The sequence below is a fragment of the Podarcis pityusensis genome, assembly GCF_964106645.2.
Source record: "Podarcis pityusensis genome assembly, chromosome: 10".
Taxonomy (NCBI): Eukaryota; Metazoa; Chordata; class Lepidosauria; order Squamata; family Lacertidae; genus Podarcis; species Podarcis pityusensis.
Window position 1 is genome coordinate 10,445,344 of NC_138035.1, and position 12,880 is coordinate 10,458,223.

The 12,880-nt window shown below is 45.4% G+C and overlaps 1 protein-coding gene and 1 long non-coding RNA gene across 3 annotated transcripts in view; one reads left to right on the forward strand and one right to left on the reverse strand.

Annotated features, from left to right (window-relative positions):
* Window positions 1-12,462, forward strand: part of ITIH2 (inter-alpha-trypsin inhibitor heavy chain 2) — a 54,844-nt gene extending 42,382 nt beyond the window's left edge. The window contains exons 17-23 of one of the 2 annotated variants that reach the window (XM_081022720.1): window positions 4,219-4,341; window positions 5,664-5,750; window positions 7,905-8,018; window positions 8,451-8,649; window positions 10,052-10,224; window positions 11,172-11,283; window positions 11,914-12,462. In XM_081022720.1, coding sequence (XP_080878846.1) covers window positions 4,219-4,341; window positions 5,664-5,750; window positions 7,905-8,018; window positions 8,451-8,649; window positions 10,052-10,224; window positions 11,172-11,283; window positions 11,914-12,061 — 956 coding nt within the window. In that variant the 3' untranslated portion in view covers window positions 12,062-12,462. The remainder of the gene's footprint in view (window positions 1-4,218; window positions 4,342-5,663; window positions 5,751-7,904; window positions 8,019-8,450; window positions 8,650-10,051; window positions 10,225-11,171; window positions 11,284-11,913) is intronic. The other variant, XM_081022721.1, reaches the window with a different exon arrangement.
* LOC308486517 overlaps window positions 1-12,880 on the reverse strand; it is a 244,170-nt gene that overhangs the window by 119,548 nt on the left and 111,742 nt on the right. The window lies entirely within an intron of this gene.

Below are 12,880 nucleotides of genomic sequence, written 5' to 3' on the forward strand. Positions count from 1 at the left end.
GTGCCCTTTGAGGTTAGTTGGCCCGAAGGCAGGGAGACCAACAGCAGCTGGAGCCAGAGGCACTGTCTTAATTCTAGTCCCCCCCCCCCTTCTGCCCTGCTGAGTTCCACAGGAGCCACACTGAGATTAAATGGGAGGAAGCCAATAAGCAGAGCAAACCCTCCACAGTGGTTGTGAGTAAGGAGGCAGAGCAGCAGGTGAACCGAGGAAGGGTTGGTGAAGCAGCGCCCCATTGACCCAAATGGACCGGCCTCTACTGCTTCAAAGTTTGCACTGCTAACTCCTTTTTTTAAAAAAATAAAAAATGGCTGCGTTGGGCACATTTGTGGTAACGATGCAAATGTTAAAATGAGAGCTGCACCGTTAAATAATAATGATAATAATGATAATAATAATAATAATAATAATAATAATAATAATAATTTATTGTTTATACCCCACCCCCACTCTGGGCGGCTTCCAACAAAGTATTAAAATACAGTGGTCTGTTAAACATTAAAAGCTTCCCTAAACAGGGCTGCCTTCATAGAATCATAGAATGATAGAATCATAGAGTTGGAAGAGACCACAAGGGCCATCGAGTCCAACCCCCTGCCAAGCAGGAAACACCATCAGAGCACTCCTGACATATGGTTGTCAAGCCTCTGCTTAAAGACCTCCAAAGAAGGAGACTCCACCACACTCCTTGGCAGCAAATTCCACTGTCGAACAGCTCTTACTGTCAGGAAGTTCTTCCTAATGTTTAGGTGGAATCTTCTTTCTTGTAGTTTGGATCCATTGCTCTGTGTCCGCTTCTCTGGAGCAGCAGAAAACAACCTTTCTCCCTCCTCTATGTGACATCCTTTTATATATTTGAACATGGCTATCATATCACCCCTTAACCTCCTCTTCTCCAGGCTAAACATGCCCAGCTCCCTTAGCCGTTCCTCATAAGGCATCGTTTCCAGGCCTTTGACCATTTTGGTTGCCCGCCTCTGGACACGTTCCAGTTTGTCAGTGTCCTTCTTGAACTGTGGTGCCCAGAACTGGACACAGTACTCCAGGTGAGGTCTGACCAGAGCAGAATACAGTGGCACTATTACTTCCCTTGATCTAGATGCTATACTCCTATTGATGAGGCCCAGAATTGCATTGGCTTTTTTAGCTGCCGCGTCACACTGTTGGCTCATGTCAAGTTTGTGGTCAGCCAAGACTCCTAGATCCTTTTCGCATGTACTGCTCTCAAGCCAGGTGTCACCCATCTTGTATTTGTGCCTCTCATTTTTTTTTGCCCAAGTGCAATACTTTACATTTCTCCCTGTTAAAATTCATCTTGTTTGTTTTGGCCCAGTTCTCTAATCTGTCAAGGTCGTTTTGAAGTGTGATCCTGTCCTCTGGGGTGTTAGCCACCCCTCCCAGTTTGGTGTCATCTGCAAATTTGATCAGGATGCCCTTGAGTCCATCATCCAAGTCGTTGATAAAGATGTTGAATAAGACCGGGCCCAAGACAGAACCCTGTGGCACCCCACTAGTCACTCTTCTCCAGGATGAAGAGGAACCATTGATGAGCACCCTTTGGGTTCAGTCAGTCAGCCAGTTACAAATCCACTGAGTGGTAGCATAGTCAAGACCGCATTTTACCAGCTTCTTTACAAGAATATCATGGGGCACCTTATCAAATGCCTTGCTGAAATCAAGGTACGCTACATCCACTGCGTTCCCTTCATCTACCAGGCTTGTAATTCTGTCAAAAAACGAGATCAGGTTAGTCTGACATGACTTATTTTTCAGAAATCCATGCTGACTATTGGTGATCACAGCATTCCTTTCTAGGTGCTCACAGACTGTTTGCTTAATGATCTGCTCCAGAATCTTCCCTGGTATTGATGTCAGACTGACTGGGCGGTAATTATTTGGGTCCTCTCTTTTCCCCTTTTTGAAAATAGGGACAACATTTGCCCTCCTCCAGTCTGCCGGGACTTCGCCTGTTCTCCAGGAATTCTCAAGGATGACTGCCAGTGGTTCTGAGATCACATCTGCCAGCTCTTTTAATACTCTTGGATGCAGTCCATCTGGCCCTGGAGACTTGAATACATCTAAACTAGCCAAGTATTCTTGTACTATCTCCTTAGTTATTCTGGGCTGTGTTTCCTTTGCTGAATCATTTGCTCCAAATTCTTCAGGTCGGGCATTGTTTTCTTTATCGGAGAAGACTGAGGCAAAGAAGGCATTGAGGAGTTCAGCCCTTTCTGTGTCCCCTGTTTGCATTTCACCATCTTCTTCTCTGAGTGACCCCACTGTTTCTTTGTTCTTCCTTTTGCTACGAACATACCCATAAAAGCCTTTTTTGTTGCTTTTAACCTCTCTAGCAAGCCTGAGTTCATTCTGTGCTTTAGCTTTTCTGACTTTGTGTCTACACGTGCTGGCTATTTGTTTGAATTCCTCTTTGGTGGTTTCCCCCCTTTTCCATTTTTTGTACACATCCTTTTTTAATCTTAACTCAGTTAAAAGTTCTTTAGATAGCCACCCTGGCTTCTTTAGGCACCTTCCATGTTTCCGTCTCATTGGTATTGCCTGAAGTTGTGCTTTTACTATCTCCCTCTTAACAAACTCCCAGCCATCATGAACTCCCTTTCCTTTTAGTATTACTGTCCATGGGATCTCACCCAGCACTTCCCTAAGTTTTATGAAGTCGGCTTTCTTAAAGTCAAGAAATTGAGTCCTAGTATGCTTGGCTGCTCCTTTCCGCTGTATAGTAAACTTCAGAAGAGCATGATCACTCGCGCCTAATGATCCTTCCACTTCTACCCCACTAACCAGGTCATCAACATTGGTTAGGACCAGATCTAAAATGGCTGTTCCTCTTGTTGCTTCTCCCACTTTCTGGACAATGAAGTTGTCTGCAAGGCCAGTGAGGAATCTGTTTGACCTTATGCTCTTGGCTGAGTTTGACATCCAACAAATATCCGGGTAATTGAAGTCCCCCATTACTACTATCTCCCTTCCTTTTGCATGCTTGGCCATCTGTTCCAGGAAGGCATCATCTATGTCCTCCGTTTGGCTTGGGGATCTATAGTAAACTCCCACAGTGAGGTCACTGTTATTCTTCTCTCCCTTAATTTTGACCCAAATGCTCTCACTTTGGCTTTGAGGTTCTAAATCTTGGATCTCTTCACAGGTATACACATCCCTGACATATAACGCCACTCCTCCTCCTTTCTTGTCTGGTCTGTTTCTCTGAAATAGATTGTATCCCTCCATTATTACATTCCAATCGTGGGACTTATCCCACCAGGTTTCAGTGATGCCTATTATGTCATATTTAGTTTGCTGTACCAAGAGCTCAAGCTCATTTTGTTTATTTCCCATGCTTTGTGCATTAGTGTACAGACATTGAAGTCCATTAATCATTCCCCCGTGACTCTTATTTAAGGATTTTTTCCTCCCACCACTAGGTCTGCGTGCTGTTTGCTCCATTTGGTCTATGACATTTGGATGATCATCTTCATCAATTGATAGACTCCTACCTTCAGGAGCACTGTCTCCCTCCCCCACATTAGTCAGTTTAAAGCCCTCCTGATGAGGTTTCTGAGATTTTTGGCAAAAACATTCCTCCCAACCGTTCTGAGGTGCAGCCCATCGCTTGCCAGAAGTCCATCTTCAAGAAACTGCAGTCCGTGATCTAAGAATCCAAACCGTTCCTGTTTACACCATTTGCGAAGCCAGCTGTTCACTTCCACTATTTTTCCCTCTCTCCCTGGGCCACGTCGTTCAACTGGGAGGACAGATGAGATGACAATTTGTGCATTTAATTGCTTCAATTTCCTGCCCAGAGCCTCGTAGTCTCTTTTGATCTTCTGGAGGCTATTGCTTGCAGTGTCATTGGTTCCCACATGAACCAAGAGGAGGGGGTATTTGTCAGTGGGTTTTATGATCCCTTCAGCTGTCTTCTAAAAGCCTGGTAGTTGTTGTTCTCTTTGACATCTGGTGGGAGGGCGTTCCACAGGGCGGGCGCCACTACCAAGAAGGCCCTCTGCCTGGTTCCCTGTAACTTGGCTTCTCGCAGCGAGGGAACCGCCAGAAGGCCCTCGGTGCTGGATCTCAGTGTTAGGGCAGAATGATGGGGGTGGAGACGCTCCTTCAGGTATACTGGACCGAGGCTGTTAAAGCGAAACCCAAATGCTCTGTGGACAATGCGCTAATTGCACATGACAGTTATCTTCTGGTTTATCTGAACAGGATCCTTAGTTATTGGCCCAGCACCGACTGACAATTCCATCCCATCTTGGGCGAAACCTACGGTGAAACCTCAGGGTCCGTTAGCTGCTGTCATGGGTCCAACTATTTCTGCCATACATGCAGGTAATAGATGTTGGACTCTTTCCCTCCCCCCTTTTTTATAGCCATCTGGGTTTCCCCCCCTTTAAGGTGGCCGTGTGTCCTCCTTTACAAAGGGCAGTCCCCTGTCTGAAGGGTTGTTGGCTCAAATCTAGTTTAAAGATACAGAACCAGAGAGAGCATCAGGGGCATTAAAACTTACTCCTCTACTGCCGTCTGAGCATGTGCTAATTTAGAAATAGTTACTGTGATTTAAGGGACGCGGGTGGCTCTGTGGGTTAAACCACAGAGCCTAGGACTTGCCGATCAGAGGGTCGGCGGTTTGAATCCCCGCGACGGGGTGAGCTCCCATTGCTCGGTCCCTGCTCCTGCCAACCTAGCAGTTCGAAAGCACGTCAAGTGCAAGTAGATAAATAGGTACCGCTCCGGCAGGAAGGTAAAGGGCGTTTCCGTGTGCTGCTCTGGTTCGCCAGAAGCGGCTTAGTCATGCTGGCCACATGACCCGGAAGCTGTACACCGGCTCCCTTGGCCAATAAGTGAGATGGGCGCCGCAACCCCAGAGTCGGTTACGACTGGACCTAATGGTCAGGGGTCCCTTTACCTTTACTGTGATTTAGATGCATCTTGTCATAATGGAGGAAACTGTGATGAGGGGCCTTGTCTAGCTGCTCAGACTGCAGCTACGTCTGGGTTTTCCAACACATTTTGCTGCCCAGTTCCCATTCGTCCAGGAAAACCCATTGATTGACCTCTGACACTTAAAGTATTATGATGCATTCTGTTCCAGTGATATAAACATGGGCCATTTTTTAATGAGCATGAGGCCATTAAAAAAAAAAGACACTTCAAGAATTAATTGCATTTGGGTGTTATTGTTGTTGTTTTTAAAAAACAGCAGCAGCCATAACTAAGAAATATGCAAGAATTATGCCTGCATTGACATAAGAACATCCCACTTTATATTGTGGAATAAGGAAATTTTTATACTGGCAACATAAAACCAGGGTTTGTCGTTGTTGCATAGACTACTGATATCTTTGAGATAGGACATTTTATTTATTTCTTACCCTGATATATCCCCCATAAAGCATTAGCTTTTAGGATAAATAAAGAAAACAATGCCCAGCCATGAATGAAGATGGCAATTAGTGCGTTACTAACAATGCGGTTGGTTCTAAGTCATCATTCTATGGCCAACGCCTCCAGTATTGCCAAGGACACCTTTGCTGCGATGAGTAACTGAAACGCAGCTGCGGTTTCCATTCTGACAATATTTCCTTCTTCCAAAAGTAGATTGCTGCTGATCAGAAGGATAATTATATTTCCCCGATCTTCTCCCACAACAGGACCTTTACTTTTAGCCCAGTCCAAGCCTGGTCATTCCAACACATCCTTGGGCACAAAGAACCTACCTCAAAGCGGGATTCATGCAGGTAGAAGATACTGTGCTGGATTTCCATCTCACTGTCTCTGAACTCAACTGGGAGGAGGGCAGAGGCAAAACTAGAAATAGTTGCCTCTCTGGCGCCACCTACTGTCAGTCTTCCTGCTTTCTGCCCTTGGCTCTGGCTACACCTACTGTTGATCTTCCTTCATTCTGCCACCACTGTACAGGGATGAATGTGAACATGGGAGCGATGGAGTTTTTAGGGGGTTACATTTGAGTAGGGGAAAAGGTGTCCCTTGGTTTCAGCCTGGGGTGTACATGTTCTCTTTTTATTCCGTATCCCCAGCTAAACCAGGGGGCGTCCCACTGACGTAAATAGAAATGATGCGAGGAAATCGGATCTTTCCATGTGTTGCAATAAATCTGTGCTTTCTTTAATAGATCTATGGGGGGAGAGTGTGGAATAATAATAATAATAATAATAATAATAATAATAATAATAATAATAATTTATTTATACCCTTCCGAGTTCAGAAAACTGGGCTCAGGGTGGCTAACAACAAATTTAAAACACTTAATTGATGCAACAAAAAGCAGCATAAAATACAGTATAAAACGTGAATAGCAATAAATTGTTGTGGGGTTTAAGCTAGTCCAGCAAAGTTGGATGTGCTTTGTCTGCCCATTGTCTAATCCAGTACTGATGGGTACACAGAGAGGAAATATTTAACCCTCTTCTTTTGCCAGTGAAGCTCTCCCCCACAGCTGCTACCCTCGGGCAGGAAACTTCCAGGGTGGGGGGAGGTTTCAGAAGCATGGAAAGGGTTAACTCCTTGCATGCCACAATCCCAATTCTTTTTTGCACCTGTGGCTGCTATAGTTAAAGAACACCGGACACATTAAATGATTCCATGCAATTAACATCATGCGCTTTTCTGTTTGGTCCTAAAATCCAGAGAACAATTTAACGGATGCTCAGGCTGGGGTTTGTTGGTCGCACGTTGCAGAGGAGTCACATATTCTAACAATTCGAAAGAAGGAAGTTTGTTGCCACTTCCAAATAGTTTTGTTTTTGGAGGAACCACAGTAGTGCATGGACAAGTCAATTGGCTCAAAACTGGGTGTTATTTGTAAAGCGCTGGAGCGACAAGCTCCAAGATCAAGTTGGTGGTATTGCAAAGTTTGTTTTCTCTTAGAGCTCCCTTTGGGATGTGGTGGGGGGGGGGGTTGTTTTCAATTACAGTGGTACCTCGGGTTAAGTACTTAATTCGTTCTGTAGGTCCGTTCTTAACCTGAAACTGTTCTTAATCTGAAGCACCACTTTAGCTAATGGGGCCTCCTGCTGCCACTGCGCCACAGGAGCACGATTTCTGTTCTCATCCTGAAGCAAAGTTCTTAACCTGAAGCACTATTTCTGGGTTAGCGGAGTCTGTAACCTGAAGCATATGTAACCTGAAGCGTATGTAACCCGAGGTACCACTGTAATGCAGAGTTTGGAAATAGCAAAAACCCATTTGCAGGTGCAATGCGTGTCACACAGGGCATGATTTAAGAGTGGCATTGCGGGGTGTAATTCATGATTGCTCTGTGTATTCTCTTTTGCAGTTCAGTTTTGAGATCAGCCTGTCTGATTCTCACTTATGTCTTTGCCCTTTTGCCATTGCTTTGGGCAATGATTCCCAAACTGGGGGGTACTGCCCCCCAAGGGTCAACACAGTTACAGAGGTGGGGGTGGGGTGGGACTAATAGACTTTATGAAGGTGGCATCACTGAATCAAGTTCATCAGTTTCGTTGACTTAACTAAACTAAATAGCTTTAACTGAATTTTGAATGAATGACCAATTGATTGTTGCTGTTTGGGCTTTGTTGTCTTATTACTGTGGCTTCTGCTATTCTAGATAAGGCTTTTTACAGGGTAGGGGGCGCTGCGGATGAGTTCATGGAACCAAGGTTTAGGTGGCCAAAAAATGGTTTGAGAACCATTGGATCAAGAACTTCTTTGCAGAAGATTGACAGTTTTAGGAAGGACCTCAATGCAAATTGTGAGCTGCCCAGAGTGGCAGGGGTACAAATAAATTTATTATTATTGTTATTATTAATTGCATTCTATTGCATAAGCAATGGAAGATTTTTTTACTTAGCAAATACTTTTGGTACTCACCCATGCATCGATCATACACCATTTGTTTCTGTCTGCAGTCGACAACGATCCCCACTTCATCATCAACCTGCCGAGGCAGCATAAGAACATCTGCTTCAATATAGATTCCGAACCTGGAGCGATCCTGAACTTAATTTCAGATGCCAAGTCCGGTAAGGGAGAAAAAAGTGCCATTCTGCAGCTATTTTGTGCATTTGGAAACAGTCATAGAAACATGGGAGTTCAGAAACATTCAGGGGGATGAAATTGTAAGAGCCAGTGTGGTGTAGTGGTTAAGAGCGGTGGACTTGTAATCTGGTGAACCGGGTTTGCTTCCCTGCTCCTCCACATGCAGCTGCTGGGTGACCTTGGGCCAGTCACACTTCTCTGAAGTCTCTCAGCCTCACTCACCCCACAGAGTGTTTGTTGTGGGGGAGGAAGGGAAAGGAGATTGTGAACCGCTTTGAGACTCCTTAAGGGGAGTGATAAAGCGGGATATCAAATCCAAACTCTTCTTCAAACTCTTCTAAGAGACCAAAAAAAGGCCAGCCTGGATTGCAGTACATCTGCAGAAACGCCAACACTGCTTTCTTTCTCTTTTGTAGGGATTGCTGTCAATGGGCAGCTGGTTGGGGCCAAGAAGCCCTTGAACAACAAGTTGCACACCTACTTTGGCAAGATCGGGTTCAATTTCGAAAAGAAAGGCTTGAAGATTGAAGTCAGCACTGAGGGCATCAGCTTGAAGGATGGCTCCTCCACCACATCCCTCTCCTGGTCCAATTTAGGAAGCCTCATTCGAAGGAGGTAATAGGGAAATCGGATGAGCATCAGGGCTTCCCTAGACTTGTTGATCTCCTTATGTGGGGGAGAGTTATTGTACGTTGTGTGCCCCAGCAGTGATCTGCAGGTTGCCTGTGTGTGTTCCTGAAATTTTATTGGAGTATTTGCATTCCAACCCACCCCCACCTGCCCTACACCTGGTGGTGTCATAAACGGCCTCAGGTGTGGGGCAGGGAAAGGGACTTGCATGGCACTATGCGAGCCCCCCAAATCAGCAATGCCACAGTACAGATCTGCATTGGCTCCCAGTACGTTTCCGAGCACAATTCAAAGTGTTGGTGCTATCCTTTAAAGCCCTAAACGGCCTCAGCCCTCTATACCTGATAGAGCGTCTCCACCCCCATCGTTCAGCCCGGACACTGAGATCTAGTGCTGAGGGCCTTCTGGTGGTTCCCTCATTGCGAGAAGTGAGGTTACAGGGAACCAGACGGAGGGCCTTCTCGGTAGTGGCGCCCACCCTGTGGAACGCCCTCCCTTCAAATGTGAAGGAAATAAACAACTATCTTATCTTTAAAAGACATCTGAAGGCAGCTCTGTTTAGGGAAGTTTTTTAATATTTAAGGTTGCGTTGTTTTTAACACTTGATTGGAAGCCGCCCAGAGTAGCTAGGGAAACTCAGCCAGATGGGTGGGGTATAAATAATAAATTATTATTATTATTATTATTATTATTATTATTATTATTATTATATAAGGTGTGTGCTGGTTTGTAATCACACAGCTCAAAGATGGAGTTAACTCTTTATCAGCAAAGACACAGACTTGATTGAGTGTCAGACCTAATGAGCAGAACACCTCATTCCTGGTGCTCGTATTGCATGAAAATCAGTTGCCAAGACTGAAAGTCCCATTCTCCTCATAGCTGTTTAAATTCACTACTCTAGCCACTACACCGAGGGTAGTCAACATGCAATCCTCCAGATGTTGTTGGACTACAATTCCCATCAGCCTCAGCCATCACAGCCAGGAATGATGGGAGTTGTAGTCCGTCAAAAGATATGGAGAGCACTGCATGGACTATCCCTGCTCTACACCAGGCGTCCCCAAACTTGGCCCTCCAGATGTTTTGGGACTACAATTCCCATCATCTCTGACTACTGGTCCTGTTAGCTAGGGATGATGGGAGTTGTAGTCCCAAAACATCTGGAGGGCTGAGTTCGGAGATGCCTGCTCTACACCATATGGCTGAGGCTGCTCTTTGGATGGTGACGCCATGTTGCAACCAAGACAGCGTTTGACAGGTTTACGGGACACGACAGCTAGATTCTGTTTGGTTCACAATGAGACGGCCAAAGCCCAACCAAATGTGTTTCTGAGTAGAAGACTCAGAACACACTACTCATGCATCTACTTGGCGTTTCTCGTAGAGTGCTGGTCTCTGTGAAGAGCGACAACAAAGTCAGTATCACGGTGGATGGGGACTTGTCCTTTGTGGTCGTGCTTCACCGTGTATGGAAGAAGCATCCAGTCAATGTTGACTTCCTAGGAATCTACGTTCCTCCTGCAAGCAACTTCTCCTCCAGTGTGCACGGCCTGATCGGTAAAGTCTCCTTGGAGGCAGGGAACAGGGTTCAATGCTGCTTGTTGCTGTGTATACATGGGTCCTTGAGCTTTAGGGAAAAGAGGAAATGCTCAAAACCAGGGTGGGCGGAAGTTAAAGATGGTGGTTCCTCTTTAGAACAGAATTCTCACCTGAACCATTCTGAATGTTGTTACTGTGGTCACAGGCAGGACCAGATTTAGGTGTGATGAGGCCATAAGCTACTGAAGGCAATGGGGCCCTTTATATGTCCAGCTGTCCTTTGTCAACAACAAATTGCCACTGTTTTTTTCTGTTGAATATATGCTATCTGGTAATTTATGGACCTAATAGGTATCCAAAGCCATTTGCACATAACAGTCCATGCAGAATGTAGGCACCCTATATATAGAAATAAGCAAACCAGTGATATTTTAGGGAGCAGGCTAGCAGGCGGGGCCCATTACTTACGTCATAGGAGCCTACACAACACAAAACACTGTTGCTGTATGTAGGTTTTATTTTATTTGTTTTTTATCTTATATTTTGGAAATTTACATCCAGGGTTTTTTTCCCCTTTAATTTTTTTGGGGCCCCCAAGAGAGTGGGGCCCTAAGCTATAGCTTGTTTAGCTTACATGTAAATCTGGCACTGCCTCAGCCACTGAGCTATGGCCCTTCCCAGCTGTCGTAAGTGTATATGGCTCACAGGGTTAAATTGGCAACATTTACTACATTTACAACAGGTCCCCGATCCCACATCATTTTCAATGTAAAATGGATTGGGGAAACAATGGCTACGCTAGATCTGCAACCGTTATGACTCCCGCCTGCAAATATTTCGGGGTTATAGTTGTGCAAGGGGTAACCCTCTTTAACGAGTGTTTCCCCGTCTACAAATGCGCTTGTGGGGGGCACACACAGCCCCCCAGGGCCGCCTAATGTCAAGTGATGATTCTCCTCCACCAGGGCAGTTCATGCTGGAGCCGGACGTGCACATCTATAATGAGCGGCCTGGACAAGATCCGGGGAAAGCTGATGCTACCATGGAAGTGAAAGGCCACAAACTCACTGTCACCAGGTAAACCACTTGAGTTAGCTGAAACCAAAGCCTCTCAACCTCAGAGATGCTCAGAATGGGATGTAAAGATGTAGTTTTGCTTACAGTGAATCTCTTTGTTCATGGTTTGTTGTGGAACAGGATGGGACAAAATTTCACACTGTAGTGAGGAGGAAAGCTGAGTTGTGTACAATATAAAATCCAACCACACGGCAGTTTTTTTCCAGGGTCCTCCCAGGCTTTGGGAAACTCCACATATTTTTATACTGAATCAAAAGTTCCAAATCCTGCAAAGTTTCCCATTTTGGGGAAATGGAGGTTCTGTCACCCTTGTCAAGAGTTCATGAGAGCCGACACTTTTCAACTGATTGTCCCATAGATTTAGTAAAGAAACTGCTGTGAAGTTGGATTAGGGTGTTTTGAGTATTTTGGTCATTCCTTGACAAACCAGCCTCCAGACTTGGGCAGCCCCACTACAGGTGAAGAAAGGTTCCTCTTTTTCAACACCCTAAAACGGTTCTGAACCCGTTTTCCCCTAACAAACAGCATCCTGGCAACCGCAGATTAGTGAGGACGATGAGAAGACTATTCTTCCATTCAGCTTTGTTGCATGCCAGTGGTTTTATTTATTTGATTTTGCTTTACCTGCAGAGGTGTGCAGAAAGACTACCGCCTGGACCGTGTCTTTGGGACTGCTGTTCGTTGCTGGTTCGTGCACAACAGTGGGAAGGGCTTTCTCGACGGTCACTACACAGATTACCTCGTTCCCACTTTATACAGCTATCCAAAGCATCCTTGAAAGGATGGGCGGGCCTAAAGCAGAGGCAGGAGATGGCCAGCATCTGATTGGCCAAGGCTCTTCTCCACCCACCCCGCTTGTGAACCTGACTTTCCAGGTGAAAACCCCTTTTCCAAGAGAAAAGCCCTGGCAGGCTAGATGCAGCCTGCAGATCCCGCATTGCCTACCCCAGCACAATGAAACCTTCTCCCCACTAAAGACAGCAAACATCTCTCTGCTCATATCTAGGGTCCTCCATAACCTTTCTGGGTGTCGTGGAAAAGCAGAAAAGCAACTGGCATACATTGTGGAGTTTGAAAATAAGGCCAAGTAAGATATGGCCATCATATATGTATGAAGATTAGTCGTCCTGGTAGGGAAAATATATTTTTCAAAGAGAATAAAAATCTTCCTTTTGGGGATGATGTCGTCTGTTTCATTTCTTTGGTGAAGCCTCCAGGGCTTCTACCACTGCAGCTGGGACAGAAGTCACACGGTATTAGCTACAAATCTAAACTAAAACATCCATTAAATCACTATAGGCATGTTTCCCTGCTGAGAGCACCACACATACAGAGGTTCCCAGATGGATCTCTGAGCTGTGTCTGAGTCCCATTTCCCACACCTGACACATGTACACAGGGCAACATTTGCTTCAGGAGGACTTATGAATGCTGAGCAGTTTGGGGACTGAATTAGTGGGGAGTAAACACAGGTCCTCTTTCTGAAATTAAATTTGGCTTGCCCAGCTGCTTATTGGAAAGAAAACCTCCGAATTATTTCACACTGTCTGCTGAGGTGGAAATATATATTCTTAACTCGAGGAGGTCCCATCGTTGT